Here is a 17,196-nt window from a genome sequence, read left to right as displayed (position 1 = left end):
AGATTAGCATTCATTAGGGAAGGTCTAGCATAGTTGGCCACAGGTTCATGCTAAGTTACTGTGTGATACTTCATGTGAAAAGCTTATTGGAAAGTAGATGGGAAACATATACCTCTGAGCTTCACCAAATGGGAAAATATATATTAGAAAGGGTAGAAGGAATCTTCGAGTAGGTGAAGTTAGTATTGCTTGTGTAAGGTCCATGGAAGAGAAGACCTTAACTTCCTCGATTTTCAAATCCCAAATCCTGCCTGGATCTGACCTAAAAGCAATGATATTTATGATGCACTGAAGATAACAAATCTTCTATGGGTTTCCAACTCAAAGTGTGGTCTGAAAGCCAAGAGCGTCACCTCGGAGCTTGTTAGAAATGCAGACCCTCACGCCCCAGTCCAGACCTATGAAATCAGAATCTGTTTTAATAAGATCCCCAGGTGATGTGTATGAGAAGCACTTTCTTTGAGGTCCAGAGTCTTAACATGAAAGCATAATTAACTTTGGATGAAGATATCTTTGATTCAAAACCCCGTAATTCAGCAATATACAGTTGAGTGAGCAGTCCAGGTATGTCCTACACGATGATTTCCAGCAAGCTGGATCTCCTTGGTATATCTGCAAGAACCTTTTCTCTTTAGGGGTGTGACTGGTGCATACCTTCACTGCACTGCAGACCCTTCCAGCCTGTGGCACAGGAACACCCATAGGGGTCTGGGAGACAGAACACGTAGGACTTGCATCCCTCTGGTCCACTACACCTTTCTTTACAAGTTCTGCCAAACGTGTGCAGTTCACAAGCTGTGGGTGAGAAAAAGATGATTCAGAGGCAAATATGCAGCCCTTTGAAATGCAGGATTCTTCTTTTTAAGGGTCTCTCCTAGACCAGTGAACATGGAAAATAATACAATATAAGCTGTGGAATTGTCAGTGTAAACACACGCTTATGGCCCATTTTATAGATAATGAAACTGCCTCACAGAGAGGACGCTGCAGGCACAACCCCAGTAGTGCAGTTTGCGGACGGCACAAACCTAGGGAGTGGCGTTCACATCATAGATGTCGTAGATTTGTACACTTATTACAACTTTTCAGTGGTTGACAATAAAGAGCCTTTAAGAAAGGGCACCTTTTTTGCATTTACACAAAGGTACCATATGGGCTCACAGAGGCCATTTAGCTTCCATTCCCAACTGGCTCCAGATCTAAAATTCTAGATCCAGCAACAATGGCTTTTTAAATCCACAGGTTACTCATCAAGCACTTTTGACTTACCCTTCTCACATGTTCTCCCCATGAACCCAGGAGGGCAAATGCATTCTCCGGTATCTTCGTGGCAGATCCCATTGTTCATACAAGCAGTGCAGACACGGTTACATTCAGGTCCCCACTTCTGAGCTTCACATCCTTTTTTTAAGGAAAACAAGACTATGGTGAGTGGAGCACCTTCATTCCCCAAAGCTTTATCGAGCAACTGATACATGTTAGTCACGTGAGTGGGCACTGGTGAACGAAGATAAATAAAACACAATCTCTGCTCTCTAAAAGCTAAGAGTCCAATGTGGGAAACAGACATGTGATAGAAAATAGTGATAACGACAAAGACAGAAGTACCTAATTCTGCCTTAGGGTTGGAATAGGGCATAAAGGAGGGCTTCTCAGAGGAGGTGGTATGTGAGTTGAATCTGCAGGACCCCCTAAGTGGCAAAGAAGATAAGGCTGGAGAGCGTGTTCTGGGCAAAGGCTAGGTCAGGAGGAAAACGTAGTATGTTTGGAGAGCTGCAGTTACGGTTAGAGACAAGAGCAGTGGTTTTCAAAGTGTGACCCCTGACGAGTAGTATCACTATTACCTGGGAATCTGTTGGAAATGCAAATCCCAGACTCCCATCAATGACCTACTGGATGAGAAACTCTGGAGGTAGCCTAGCAACCTATGCTTCACAAGTGTTTCAGATAATTCTGAGGCATGCCAGAGTTTGGGAACCTCCAGTCTAAAGAATGTGGAGAATAACCCAAATGGGAAAAGAATTTGAAAAAGAATAGATCCATGTATATATGTAACTGAATCACTTTGCTGTACACCTGAAACTAACACAACATTGTAAATAGTTCAATATAAAATAAAGATTAAAAAAAAATAAAGAATGTGGAGACAGAAGACAGCTAAAAGGGGAAGCAGGAGCTAGTAGCCCCCAAATATTTTTCAGGTAGAAAACATATAAGAAATGAAGCAAGATACAAAATTGAAAGTACAAGAATGGTAAAATGCTTCTGGATTCGTGTTTCCTGGCTCTTTCTCTCCAGCACTTGGTGATTTCAGATTGTTATTTAGGATACCTTCTGATAAGGAAAGCTCAGGGGGAGCGGGGTAGGGTGACCGTTTGTGGTCAGGAATTTAGTTTAATTTTTCTTCTGAAAGGAACTAATGTCTTTGTCCCTGAATATTAGTCTCACGGTGGTAAACTTGGACCTGTGCCTACAGCTTATAATATTTTTGGCAAGAACTCCTAGTTATCAGTATTTTCTCTAAAATAATCAGGAAGACTGTCAACACAGACCCAGCCTTACAGGCAACCACTTAATAGATAAAGCTACAAAATGTCTCAAAGCTAATATTTACATGCCTTAATATATAAAGGGAAAAATACTTCTGCACAATTAGTGATTTCTTGAGAGCCAGACCACAGATTATCTTCACATGATGAAAACTAATGATGGCAGACACTGGAGATGAAAGGGGTTCTCCTGTTACGTTAAAGTATGTCTCTAACCCTGCACTGATCTGCAGACCTGTCCCAGCTTCACTCCTAATCCTGGGAAAGAGGAAGGGATTAAGCTCAAGGAAATACTTAAGGTGATCTCTTAGGGATGCAGAAGGCAGGAAAAGAGTTCCTTGATAAGCAACAAGTATGCAGTTAGGCTTCTGTTATTTTCTTCAAAAGCCTCATGGTTTTGTATTTTAGGAAACCATAGATCCGTGGCATACAGGGAGAAATCTTTTTTTTTTTTTTTTAAATGAAAGCTTCTTTCTTTCTTTCTTTCTTTCTTTCTTTTTGGCTGTGTTGGGTCTTCGTTTCTGTGCGAGGGCTTTCTCTAGTTGCGGCGAGCAGGGGCCACTCTTCATCGCGGTGGGCGGGCCTCTCACTATCGCGGCCTCTCTTGTTGCGGAGCACAGGCTCCAGATGCGCAGGCTCAGTAGTTGTGGCTCACGGGCCCAGTTGCTCCGCGGCATGTGGGATCTTCCCAGACCAGGGCTCGAACCCGTGTCCCCTGCATTGGCAGGCAGATTCTCAACTACTGCGCCACGAGGGAAGCCCCAGAGAGAAATCTTATAAACTTAATGTTTTCGAGAAATCTTTTGCCATGGAGAGAATTTACGCCGAAAAGAAATCCTACACGTATAACCAGTTTGATTTTTAATACACATCTTTAAGCACTGACTATTCCTAGAGTTCAAATCTACCTGGAGAGATACCTTACAGTTATGAGAAATGGACAAATGCCCTCAACTGTACCTCATTTCTTAGTAAACATCAAAGAGGTCAAACGGAAGGAAGTTCTTTTAAATAGGATGGTTGTGGCCCAACTCAAACTTTCTTAGAATGATTTTAGATATTAGCAGTGCTTCTCAGACAGTTTTATTGAAATAAGAGCCAAAGAGAATAAATGTGCTTCTGGCCATCTGAAAAGGAGACAACTTGGAGCTCAAAATGTGTTTGAAGTCTTTTGCTTTATCTTAAAACTTCAGGGAAATTTAAAATTCTAATCTATGATAAGTCATGTATGTTTTGTCATTAAAAAAAAAAAAAGCTTTAAACCTTTTACCGTATATCAACATTTGATGTTTCTGATATTGCTGGAAAATCTGCCAATTTACCCGAGACTCTGAGTGCCCCTGGTACGTGGTGCTATATCACACTGGAGAGACCATCTTAATGAAATGAATGCAAATTGTGTCCTTGCCATTCAGACTCTCCTAGAGTAGAGAGGAATGAAAGGGGATTTCACCTGCCCAAACTAGATGAACAACACTTTTCATATCTCTGTTGTCATATCGCAGTATCTATTTATCTATTTATGTATGTACCTGCTCTACTTGGGAATTACCCAAGGGACGGTGATTCATCTTATTATCCTTGTGTTCTCAACACCAACACAATGCCTGGCAGAGACTTATAATCAACACGGATTTGTTGCATGAATGAATGAATGCATAAATATAATGCAAAGCAAAATAAGTACTCTTCACAAGTTAGCGATGCTAATCATTAGAGGAATGACAGGGCATCCCTAGTACTTAGACCTGAAGGCCTGAACATTTAATATCATGAATACCAAAGATAACCGGAGAAAATTCAGGGCAAATTTTTTGCTTTCTATAGATCAATTTTTTGTAAAAACCACTGGTGACAGTTACTACCCACTTTGATAGCTATCATGGGGGAGAAGTTTTCACCAGTTCTAACTCTTGCATTTTTCAAACATGAAAACAGAAATCACACTTGAGAGTTAAATGATCTGGAAAGTTGGGATTTACAGGAGACTTAATGTTTAACTAGATATTAGGCCAACCCAGAAGGCCCAACTCATCTCCCTGTAGCAGACACTTTTGGGGAGACTGTCTGGCTAACAGTGATTACCATTCTATATGTAGTATGTGGCTCCACCCTTGTCTATAGCTCACTGGTCTAGGCGAGTAGACACCTGACACATGGCAGGCCAATCTGATTGTTCATCCTGAGAGTTCAACATTTAGAAGTAAAAGAAACATCATTGAAGCTAAGTTAGGGTAATAGTAGCATCCTAGAGAGAAAGTCCACCCTCCCTGCCCGGTGCTGAGCCCCAGATCTTCGCTGGAAGATCTTTTCTGGAATTTGCTTATCAGCTTTTCCATCAATTTTTTAAAGTCTTCAGTATACTTTCAACTAATCCCTGGTTTTTGCTTAAGTAGCCAGAGTCAGTTTGTGCTACTTCCAACGAAAAATCCTAACACCACACCATCACTTACTCCGGACTATTAGCCTGGTGAAGGCCGAGGTGAAGAGGTTTCCTCCTATGTACCTGGCCGAGTACACTCCAGCATCCTGGGGCTGAGCATGAGGCAGATGCACTTCTAAAATATCAGGTACTTCATGCCGGGGCACTGAATGGATGAAGGAACCTGTAAGGGAGAAAAGTGGAGAACAATGGGTCACACTCAGACACTCCTGTTTCCTTGTCTGCCCCCTCCACTTGATCAGCTTTCCCTGGCCTGATATAGAAAATGTGCTCTAGCATATTAGACGGGGGGAGAAGAATGAAAAGGCTGAGCTATCGAATGCTCTCCCCAAAGTTGAGAAAAGTATGGTGTTGGAGCAGATAGGTTAGTCTATAGGATCTACCACCAAACACATGAAGGTGAGGGTAGCCTAAATTTCTCATCTTCTGCAGGGAGAGGCAAACCGACAAAGCTGGGGAAAACGTCAGGTAACCTTGCCAACTAATCAATTAAGAGATAACTAGAATCAGTACTCTAACCTGTAAGTCATTCATCCACAGAACTCAGAAGAGTCCCCATCAATATTTCAGCGGCATCAGGCAACTGCCACCAGGTGGTGCCAAACTGTAGTCAGACCCAGACAGATTTGGGTTGCGCACTTGGACCCCCAGAACCACTGCCAATTGGCTTTCCAGGCTCACTCTGGTCATTTCCTTAGCCTCGCAATCAAACAGCATCCCATTTTACATGGCAGAATTTGAGACCCCACGTATTACATCATGATGGGATTTTATTGTACGTTCATAGTTCATATTGTATATTTGTAAATGTACAATGTAGGTAGGTGCATTCATATATGTATAAACATCTCCACTTTAATTTACTTAAGTAACCAAACACGTGACCTAAGACAGCTTCTATCATAGAATCTGATTAGCTTGCATCATAGTAGCTTTACTTCAAACATCTGCCCCCAAGACTGCAATAAGATAATGACCCAGTATGTTTTATGCTATCTGATGTCTCACACAACAGTGTTGGAATGACACAAAACCCATACTCACCGTTTTTGTAAATCACTGCATCTTCTTCTTTAATCAATACCTTTTTGAAAGATATGTTCACATTATCTCCTCTGTCCACAGTCATAGTTAAAGTAGCTGGTAGGAAGGAAGCTTTTAAAAGAGAGAGAAAAAACAAATGAGAAAATGAGGTTATATATCTTTTCCAGGAACAAATGAACCTTGAATCAGAAGATGAGGCCTATTTCTTGGCAGGAGTCAGCTGGTTTTCATGAGAGCTTAGAGAGCTACCCTGTGAGGGCAGAAGATGCCTCTGAACCAGGCTCAGAAGGACCTGAGCTTTAGGTACATCTGCTTGTTTTCCTCAGCGCCGGCTGACCTGGGCACAGGGCCCTGGAAGACTCCCACACAGATACCGTGGTGCAGATAGTGACGTGGGGCGGACCCAGAGGGAGGGTGGTGGAGATCAAAAAGCACCGTGAGCCCTGGAATTAGACAGTCCTGGGCTTAAGGCCACCCTCTGCCACTTACTGAACCTCTTTGACCCAGTTACTTCACCTCTGAAAATCTCAGCTTCCTCATCTGTAATTTAGGAGTAAAAGTATTTACTTTAAACGGTTGTTAGGAATAGTAAATGATGTATGCCAAACCCCTGGGTGCTTAGAAGAGGTCAGGATCCTTCCCAAACATAAACAAAGGCCACGCTGCTGTGGTGACACGTGCAGTGTGGCCATGAGTGGCAGGGAAGGCAGGCGGGGGACAGCAGGGGCCACTTTCCGGGGCTCCCTCTCACCTGAGGAGGTGCTTCATTTAGCAGTCTAACTGCTCTCTGCGACATGCCCTTAGGCTCCTGTGAGAACTATCTGACCATTTCAGGCTGTTGTTCCTTTCTCTGTGGTTTGTTTATATTTTCTGCTCCTTTGTGTGAAGATTGTTTAGCTGACCGTGGGACTTCTCGCTCAGCATTGTATTCCGAAAAGGAACCGAGATTCTCCACTCGGCTCAACTCCAGTGTGGCTTTACTTTTTCCCCATTCTGTGGTTTTTTATCATTTCAGACTTTGTGCCTCTTAAGCTCCCTGTTTTGGGGGTCGGAACACAGTCACACCAGAGTTCCACTGCCGCCCAGCCAGCCACCTCCCGCATTCATGGCTCTAGGTGGATCGTTCTCTGCTGAGGACTAACAAAGGGCATCCACAAGCCAGCCTTGCACCTTGGGCTTCCTGATGACACAGGAGTCTGACTTGTACACAGTACGCATAGACTGATAATCATGTGACTCGACTGGATCATGAAAACAATAAGCCCCTATTGACCAGGCATTGTTCTAAGCACTTCACACATATTTAATTTTCGTAATCTCTCTAGGAGATAGGTACTACAATTATCCTTTTACAAATGAGGAAATCAAGGTTCAGAGAGGTCAAGTAACCTGTTCAAGATTACACAGCAAGTTCACAGGAGAGCCAGGATTTGAAGCAGGTAGCTCAGCTCCAGAGGCCTTTCATAGGTGATATAACACCTTATTTTATAAATGAGATTGCTGAGGCCTAGGTTAGAAGATGACTTGCTTGAGATCATTTGGATTGATTAATTAACTCACAGACCTTAACTACGAACACAATTCACTTATTCCTTAAGCGGTGGAGAAGAAACTAGAAGGTAGTAAAAGTTATAAACAAAGACGCTTCTCATGGATGAAAAATAATTGAGCTAAATTTCAGTTGTCTCCTTTAATTTAATGATAAATAAAAACTGAGAGTAATAATGTCATTTTATGTCCGTTGTTATTTTGTATAATTTCATAACAGCCCTGTGAAGACCAGATATCCACAGTCTGTCAGTGTGGAGATGGAGTTAAGGGTGACCAAGTCCCTTCCCAAGGCCTCCTAACAGTAAGTGTGAAAGTTGAGACACAAACTCAAGAGCTCCACACTTGTTCCAGACATCGGCCCTCCAGACTCATCCTACTCCAGGCCCGGCATCCTTACCTCTCACTTCCAGCCATTCTGAACTGTACTCAGTCCCTCGAACAGATGACATGATCACTCACGTCCAAGTCATGAACTTCCTCCCTTCTCCTCTGCTCCTTCCTTTCCCCTGTGTCTCACCAAGTCCTACTCATTCATCGGTCTCCATTTAGATGTCACTTTCTCCAGGGGCCTTACACAATCCTGGAATCCAGGTTAAGTGCCGTCATACTGCCCTCCGTATACCCTGCCCTTCCCCATTACAGCCCCACTCATACTAGGCTGAGCATCCCAGGAGGGTAGGCTCGTGGCGGTTTTGAAAGGCAGCCCAGGGATCAGACCCAAGCTTACCTTCCCAGGTCCAACACGGGAAACCAGGTATATGAATGCTTCTAGTTACAATAGTTATAAGACTTACCTATTAATATGAAATCATAATAGTCCTCATCAGATATGCATTTGGTAATGATTAAATTACATAGCAATGTATAGAAAGTTGCTAGGGAGATGTCAGGCACATAATAAGTATTCAGGAAATGTTAACTTCATTGTGCTTCCCATGTGTGGCACAAATAGAGGTTTAAGAATACTTGTGGGGGCTTCCCTCGTGGCGCAGTGGTTGGGAGTCTGCCTGCTAATGCAGGGGACACGGGTTCGCGCCCTGGTCTGGGAAGATCCCACATGCCGCGGAGCAACTAGGCCCGTGAGCCACAACTACTGAGCCTGCGCGTCTGGAGCCTGTGCTCCGCAACAAGAGAGGCCACGATAGTGAGAGGCCCGCGCACCGCGATGAAGAGTGGCCCCCGCTTGCCGCAACTACAGAAAGCCCTAGCACAGAAACGAAGACCCAACATAGCAATCAATCAATCAATCAATAAATAGATCTAAAAAAAAAAAAAAAGTAAAAAAAAAAAAAAAAGCATACTTGTGGAATGAAAGAATAAATGAATGAATCTGATTTCAAATTTTCCTATTTTCCTCATACATTTAACATGCTCATTTGAGTTATTTAGATACAAATGGCTCCTCTCGGTCAACTTCACAAATCATGTTTGGGAAATTGGATGTTCTTAAAGCAAAGCCATTTCTCAAACGAAAAGAGGAAGAAAAATAACCTAGGTTTCTTCTGATGGAACACTCTGTAATAGATCTTTGGATGTGAAAACGTTCCAAACTTCATTTATACCTCCCTACTCCCAGATGCAATGTGCAAGGAGGTTTGAAAAAACTGCTTTTGACTTTTTTGGATGATGCCATTGATAAAAATCCCTTTGGCCATTTGGAGTATGTGAGCCAATTTAAGCTGTGTTTTGGCACGTCTCAAATGGATTTTCCACTTCCTCCCCAGATGCACGAGTCAGCAGCAAGCAGGGATATAGTGATGTTTATCCGATCCTGCTGTGTCCCTAGGCAGGCACTCCTGAGTTCCCGTGATGTTTTACCAGGGAATTAAGAGCGTCATGAAGACACAGTATTGGAGATTTTCTTGACTCACCATAAAGGATATCACTTTCCTTGCACCATATTTCAGCCGTTGGATGGTCAACAAAAGAAAATCAGTTCAACAGCTTGAGTTGATGTTGTTATTCAAATACAGGAGAGAAAGTACTTCCTATTTTTCTATTTTGTCTAAACCTCCACAATTATGTTAAAAGATGTTATTAACATTTTCCACAGTTGAGTAGTAAAATTAATAGTCCCGCTAAATTACTGATCATTCCAAGGCACTAAATAATGACAATTACTGAACATTTACTGTGAGCCAGATAATGTTGGTGATTTCATTTGATTCTCAAATGTATGTGGTAAAGTCTCTATCCCCATTTATTTTTTCAAATGATCAAACTATGATTTCAGGGAAGTAATTTGCACTGGGTTATACCAGCGGTGGCAGAGCTAGGCTCAAACCCATGTCTGACTAACCTCCACTCCCGTATCTCTGTGCTCTAGGTTGCTTTTTGGGGTTTCAACTAGAGTTGTTGTACTTGGTAAAACAAGTGCTCAGAATTGGGGTGGGTGGTTGAAGTAAGTGAGAGTGATATAGAGAGGGTAGTGCAATAAATACAGACTCTGAAGCCAGACCGCTTGGCATTAAATCCTATTCCCACCATTTACAAACTGCTATTGTTATTATTATGTAAATTGTTCTGCAATGTCTCACTTTACAGCGAGCTTTCAGGAACCTATCTACTGTGTCAATCAAATCTTACACTCATGGGAGCTGGCTTCTTGCATATACCATCTTACTCTTATTTAAAACCTAAGACGCTTTTGAAGATATTATTATACCCATTTCACAGATGATGAAAAATGAGACCAATAGAAGTTGAGTAACTTGCTTAAAGCCATACAGCTGGTAAGTGGTAGAGAAAGAATTAAACTCAGGTGAATGTGAGTCTAAAAGCCATCTTCTCTTCACTCTTCCTCACTATCCATGCCTATCTTAGCCTCATTTAACTGAACTTAAACTATGCTTTACCTGTGCTGACCTGGACTCTCACGTTGGAGGGATCATTACGGTTGGTTTTTGACTCCCAATATTCTGTTTTAATTTGCTCTACGGATTCTTATTTATACATTTTCAGGACAGCCCAGAAAGGGCACTTCTCATGTCAATCCTGTGAGACCACTGGGGCACAAATCTCAGATCATCTTCATTCAGAATGTGGGCATATCAGCAGAAGGACATAACTCTTTACACAAGTCAGATCCCAAATGACACATGTGAAAAATAACAGAGCCGACTTTTCAGCCGCGATAGCTTTGGCACACCTCACATCCCTTTGTTCAACCTCTCTTCCCTCACCAGAGAGCTGCATTCCTGGGAATTTCTGTTGTGCACTTTTCCCACTCGCCTGATGCCATTTAAAGGTGAATGTTATAGTTTTGCTAAGAGGGCCTTTTCCCTCATTTGTGATGAATAATGATTTTATCACTTTGATCTTAAAATGAGCGTGCTGCCTTCAAATTTTTAAATTACCACCATTAGCAAATTCAAAGAAATATTTTCAGGTAGACCCCAGCTAGGGGCTGACTCTAACCCCTTGCTACTCAAAGTGTGGTCCTCAGCCCAGCAACATCTTATCCCCTGGAACCTTGTTAGAAATGCAGAATCTCAGGACTCTCCCCAAGGATCTACTGACTCAGAGTCTGCATTTTAACAAGACCCTTAGGGTGATTTTATAAGCATTTTTAACCTTGAGAAGCAGTAATCTAAAAAACCTACAGACTCCTATATAAAAAGCTGACAATCAGAAATGTGCAGAGGTGCATTATTTATCTGGATCAGTTTTACAATTAAAAATCAAATCCTAAAGAGCTCACAATGTCATTGTCTCATGAAATGACACATCCTCAGTCCACAGTCTCGTGTGGTTATGATGATGTTAATTTGGTGAGGACCCCTTCATTTTAGTTATAACCAACCCAGAGAAAGGGACTGAGGGTGAGGGGCCAGATCATTTCCATCAGAACAAGGAGAGGTCATTTCTGCTGGAATCTGTACCTTCTTCCCAGTAGATAGCATCAAGAGCACCAGAAGTCTACCTGCCTGTCCAAACTTGGGAGCCTTAGGGCAGAACAGAGTCATTAAATAATGTTTACAATGACATCTCCTTCAACTGCCATGAGTTTTGTGGACTGGCCTAAAGATACAGCTTAGGAGCCACTTCTATTTTGGGAGAAAGGTTCCATCACATCACTGCTTTGTGAGGCATAGAAAGGAGTAGTACTCTTCCTTTGCAGAAGGCTCTCAAGGTCCTCCTTCAAAAGTTCTGGTGTTCTGTGAGCTGGGCCTGGGTACTCAACTTCTAAAATTAAATCATGTAGCCTGAAAAAAAGGGCCCCAATTCTTCATCCCTCCCTGTAACCATACTCTTGGCCATGTAATTGTGTAATACCCTCCCATTCTGACTTTAGGCTCAGCTGTTCGACTTGCTTTGGGCGATAAAAGTGAGGCAGAAGTGAGAGTATACAGTACTAAGGCTAGGTTTCAAGAAGCCTCGTGGGTTTCCGCTTGCTCTCTTGCACCCCTGCTGTCTCCATGAGAACATATCTATATTAGCCTGCTAACGGATAACAGCCACGTGGAACAGAGCCAAGGTAGCCCAACCAAGGCCAGCCTAATAAGCCTATAGCCAGCCAATATCCATACACATGAGAAAGCTGCCCAGTCAAGATCAGTAAAGCCACCTCATCAACCCAGCTGACTTAGACTCGCAAGCTATGAATGCTTATCATTGTATGCCACCGTGGTTTTGGTTGTGTGTTACACAGCATTACTATGTCAATAGATAACCACGATACCAAGTAACTAATTAAATTCAGTTATTGAGAGATGTTTCCCTTAATTTTTTATTTCTACCATATTTTTCCTCTGAAAACATTAACTTCTGTTAAGAATACTCAGAGGCAAAGAAAACAAATAAGGAATCAAATGAAAGATCAATGAGAAAACTCAAAATAGCTCATAGTTTGGCGGTGGGCACTTGTCTTCATTGCTGTGAATCATATTATATACACGTAACATGTTCATATCTCCATCAGGACCATGGAGCCCTTAGTAGAACATGTGATATATTTCATTTCATCTCATGAACTAGGCACAAGGTCTAGTGAAAGGATTGTATGTGAGGGAGTTGGACTAGATGATCTCGTCTCTAATGCTCTCAGGCAGCTCATACCCAGACTGAGTGAGCAGCTGCCAAGACAAGAGGCAGGTGTGTGTCTCAGTGGACCTCACCTGCCCACAACCAAGGGGCATGTTACCTTGTTGGCGCATCTTCATGGTCCGTATCCTTATTGCCTCTCCTCGAACTCGCCCTTCACAGAAATAAGCACCATTGATTTTACTAGCCTTTTCTCTCTTCCAAACAACTTTTTTAGCCCATTCTCTGGTTGCATCTTGAGTAACTTCCAGTGGATCCTGGTGCTGGTTCATTAAGGCTTCAAAGTCCCTTCCTATGATGATGGGCTCATGGGGGCGCCATCCAGAGGCGATGCAGGTGAGGGATGTCTCTGCGTCAGACACGAGAGGTAGGGAATTGATCAAGATCAGGTCCATGGCACCGTCCACTGTTGCTAAAAGGAAAAGAGGGAACATAATGTATGAGGAAGGTTATTAACATGGCCCCACAGGATAAGCTAGTGTTTACAAAGCCTTGTCTAAAAATAACTGTGTGAGCAGTCTTTCTAAAATGCTACTCTGATCATGTGCCTATCTCTCATTGGACAAAATCCAAAACTCTTTACCGTGGCATCAAGACTCTTCATCACCTAGACCCTGCTAACCACTCCTGCCCCATTGCACACCCTAGCTGTAATGGACTATCAGTTATTCTCCATTCCCAAAACAAGATGTGCACTAGGTGTCTTTATGCATTACAGTGCCTGAGACATAGTTAAGTATTCAGTAAGTGTTTGCTGAATTCAGACAAATTCATGATAATGGCATTATTATCATTATCATGAACTGAATAAATATCATTATTTATCATTAATTATTGATCAATTAATGATAATGTGGTTCTACCCCAATAATAAAGTATTCTAAAGAAGTATGTCAATGACATACACCATATGCTAACTTTATAGACTCTCATCATTATCAAAGTATTGCCTGATTCCACATTAGATTCCGCAAGGTAAGGGAGGGACTGAGTGAAGTCTACATTTCCCTCTGACCCTCATCTTTGAAATGAGCCTAATAAGACCTGTCTTGCAGAATTCTTGTAAAGATTAAATGAGATAAACTACATAACCTGCCAAGCACTGTGTCTGCAATATACAGGGTACTCAATGACCATTATTTCATTTCTCTTTATTCTGTTTTCTGGACACCTAGCCCCAAATCTCAAATCTTCCCAAATGTAAAAACAAAATCCTACCTGACTTTTAAGATTTATTTCCTAAGTGATAAAGCACATTTACAAAAAGAAAACCCTCTCATTTCACTTTTTCTCTCTCCCTCTCCCTCTTTCCCTTTCTCTTCTCATTTCCAAAGTTTCGAAGATAAGCAAATGGAATCTGTGCCTATTCTCTCCCCTTGGTGAATGTGGAAATACCAGGGATGGAGGTTGTTTCCTGGCTCCAGTGATGGTTGATTCTCAAGTCTACGTAAAATGATCAGGAGACTAGGAAGGTCAAGCACAGCGGGTGACGAGGGCTACTGGAGTCTCAGGGACCTTTATGTAGATGTAAAGTGATTCAAGTAGGTTCCATGTTATCTCATTTAATATTCATCAAATTCTCTCCTGGGAGTATGCACCATTATCTCATTTTTAAATATAAAGAAATTAGGGCTCATAAGATTGAGTAGCTTATTCTATCTTCCACAGCTATTGAAGTCAGAGCTGGAATTCAAATTCTCACTGGCCTTTCAGTTCCTTAGCTATACCATGCCCTTTCCTACCTCAAAACCTTCGGACATGCTGATCCTTGTGCCTGGAATGCTCTTTTCCACTCTTTGCATGGCTAATTTCTCTCATCCTTTGGGGTCTTAGCTTAAATGCCTGTCTCATGGAGGTCTTCTTTACCTATCTTATCTACAATATCTACACACTCTCATCCCACCACCCTCAATTCAGCCTCCTATTTGTTTCCTTCATAAAGATTACCACAACCTGTGATTATTTTATTTGATGTCTCTCCTCCTAGATGATACATTCCATTAGGATGAGAATTGAAGCTGTTTTATTTGCATTGATTTACATAGGAATATTCTGCCTATTCTCAGCGTATAGAGGACTTAATAAATATTTGTTGGCTAGATGCGTGCATGGATGGACAGATGGACAAATTTTATACCAGATCTAATTCAATTTCACCAATTCACTTGGCTCCCACTTGTTGAAAAATGAGGTTAAAAATGAAAGTTCTCTTCTATTTACAATAGCCAAGACATGGAAACAACCTAAATGTCCATTGACAGATGAATGGATAAAGAAGATGTGATATATATATACACACACCCCATGGAATATTGCTCAGCCATAGAAAATGAAATAATGTCATTTGCAGCAACATGGATAGACCTAGAGATTATCATATTAAGTGAAGTAAGTGAGAAAGAGACAAATACCATATGATATCACTTATATGTGGAATCTGAAATATGACCCAAATGAACCAGTCTACGAAACAGAAACAGACTTGTGGTTGCCAAGGGGGAGGGGCGGTGGGGAAGGGAAGGATTGGGAGTTTGGGGTTAGCAGCTGCAAACTATTATGTACAGGATGGATAAACAACTGTATAGCACAGGGAACTATATTCAATATCCTGTGATAAACCATAATGGAAAAGAATATGAAAAAGAATATATGTATATATAACCGAATCACTTCGCTGTACAGCAGAAATTAACACAACATTGTAAATCAACTATACTTCAATAAAATTCTTTTAAAAAATGGAAGTGCTCTTCTGAGTCTAAACTGACCCCTTTGCCCATATTTAAAAGACTGTTTTGATAATTACTGAGTTTATTGGGGGGGGGAAGCAAATGTTATGCTTTTACAAAATGCTATAGAAAGGTGATCAGTGGTTGCTGAGGGTTTGGAGCTGACTGGTATTCATTTACCAGACCTACTTATGCCAAGCACTGTTCCTGCCATGAAGTCCTCATACAATTTGTTTTCGATGGCATTTGCCAATGTTTGATGTATACAGTGATGTTTTGAGGATGATCCTATTAGGAGCTACATTTTTGTCTGATTCACTAGGAAGAATTTCAAAGTCAAGTCTTAATGTAAGTAGGAGTTGGTGTTGTAATATTTTTCTTGTAATATTAACTCAGTACGCTGAGGGAAGAAATCTTGAGTAGAATGGGTTCCCAAGCCTGACCCTCAAGCATCTATCTTGCTTCTAGCCTCATTGGTTTAACTTTAGGATTTCAAGAGAGGGAACAGAGGTTAGGATAAGAAAAGCATCACAAGAGAGAATGAGCTAGGAAACCTAGCCGTGGAATTACAGCCTCCAAAAATAACACCAGAGCACAGTTACCCGTCCACACACACACACACACACACATCCAGCCCTGCCTCTGAGTAAGCACCACCTCATCTCCCACACTCACTCCTTCCAGGCATGTTCCCAGAGAGAGTCATCAAGAGGAAGGAAACACTGTAATTCTTTCAGCTCCAGTGGGATCCACCCCCATTTCTAGGGCCAGCTGAGTGATTTGCCAAAACCAAGGGCTCTGCTCTGAACTCACCGAACTGCATTAGCTCTGGCCGTGGTTTATTTAATGACTTTAGGAAATAATAGAAAAAGCAGTTGATTTGAAAAGACAACCACACTGCATCTGTAAATTATTTCTAGGTATGGGTCTAGTTTCTTTTTCCTTTTGTTCCTCCCAGCTCTCTCCCTTTACTTTCAGGGATAGAAAGGGAAACTGTATACTCTGAGAGTCTGGATTTGACTACACTTTGCTACCCTTATTCAGCAGGTCAGTTACAGGAAGCACTCTTCCACCCATGGGTTCTCTGTCCTTTGTTCTGCCACTTACAATAAAATATCAGAAGAATTTTGTACATGAGTTTTAGATACAGGAAGAAATACTTACCACGTTCCTGGAATGAATTTTAAAAATCATCTGTTTAGCTTTCCTAAAACAAGAATCAGTATTTGTTCTTGTTTGCATATGCCCCAGGGAATTTCTGGAAGGTGATACAGGAAGCTAAGAACAAGGGTGACCCATTAGGGGAGAATGAGGTCACTGGGGGGACAATGATGGGAGGAACACTTTTCACTGTATACGTAATGTATACAATGCTCTTGAACCACTGGAATATTATCTACACATAAAAATTAAATGTAAAAAAGTAAATGTTAACTGCTCTTCCCTTAAAAAGGTGCACTTGTAAGGGAATCTAGAGCCAGAGAAATATATATGTCTCTCATCATTTATCCCTACACTCACTCCAAATCTTTTTGGATCACATCCATATAACGCATTTTCTTTTTCTCTCAACTTTGGACTAGTATTAAAAAATGTGACATCACTCCACAATGCTGAAAAAAAAATTGATTAAAATAAAATTTAAGAAAAGGGAGGAGGAGAGTGGCCAAACTTCACCTTTCAAAGAGAAGAGAGAAGCAGAGGCCCTACTGCCACAGGTACAATTGTAGCCTGGCTATTGGTGACATTTTCCTGAGAATAAATGCCAAGAGACAGAGCCCACCTGGGCTTGCACAGCTATCCGTCCCCAAACCAGCACCTTTTCTTCCACTACAAA

At 41.7% G+C, this 17,196-nt stretch overlaps 1 protein-coding gene across 2 annotated transcripts in view; it reads right to left on the bottom strand.

The window, feature by feature from the left end:
• TEK (TEK receptor tyrosine kinase) overlaps positions 1-17,196 on the bottom strand; it is a 100,515-nt gene that overhangs the window by 45,464 nt on the left and 37,855 nt on the right. For both annotated transcript variants that reach the window (XM_061200477.1, XM_061200478.1), the window contains exons 2-6: positions 12,731-13,042; positions 6,037-6,147; positions 5,003-5,155; positions 1,270-1,401; positions 655-795 (exon numbers count right to left, since the gene is read on the bottom strand). In XM_061200477.1, the coding sequence (XP_061056460.1) occupies positions 655-795; positions 1,270-1,401; positions 5,003-5,155; positions 6,037-6,147; positions 12,731-13,042 (849 nt within the window). The remainder of the gene's footprint in view (positions 1-654; positions 796-1,269; positions 1,402-5,002; positions 5,156-6,036; positions 6,148-12,730; positions 13,043-17,196) is intronic.

The sequence above is a fragment of the Eubalaena glacialis genome, chromosome 9 (genome assembly GCF_028564815.1).
Source record: "Eubalaena glacialis isolate mEubGla1 chromosome 9, mEubGla1.1.hap2.+ XY, whole genome shotgun sequence".
Taxonomy (NCBI): domain Eukaryota; kingdom Metazoa; phylum Chordata; class Mammalia; order Artiodactyla; family Balaenidae; genus Eubalaena; species Eubalaena glacialis.
This window is presented reverse-complemented; position numbering and strand designations above follow the sequence as displayed.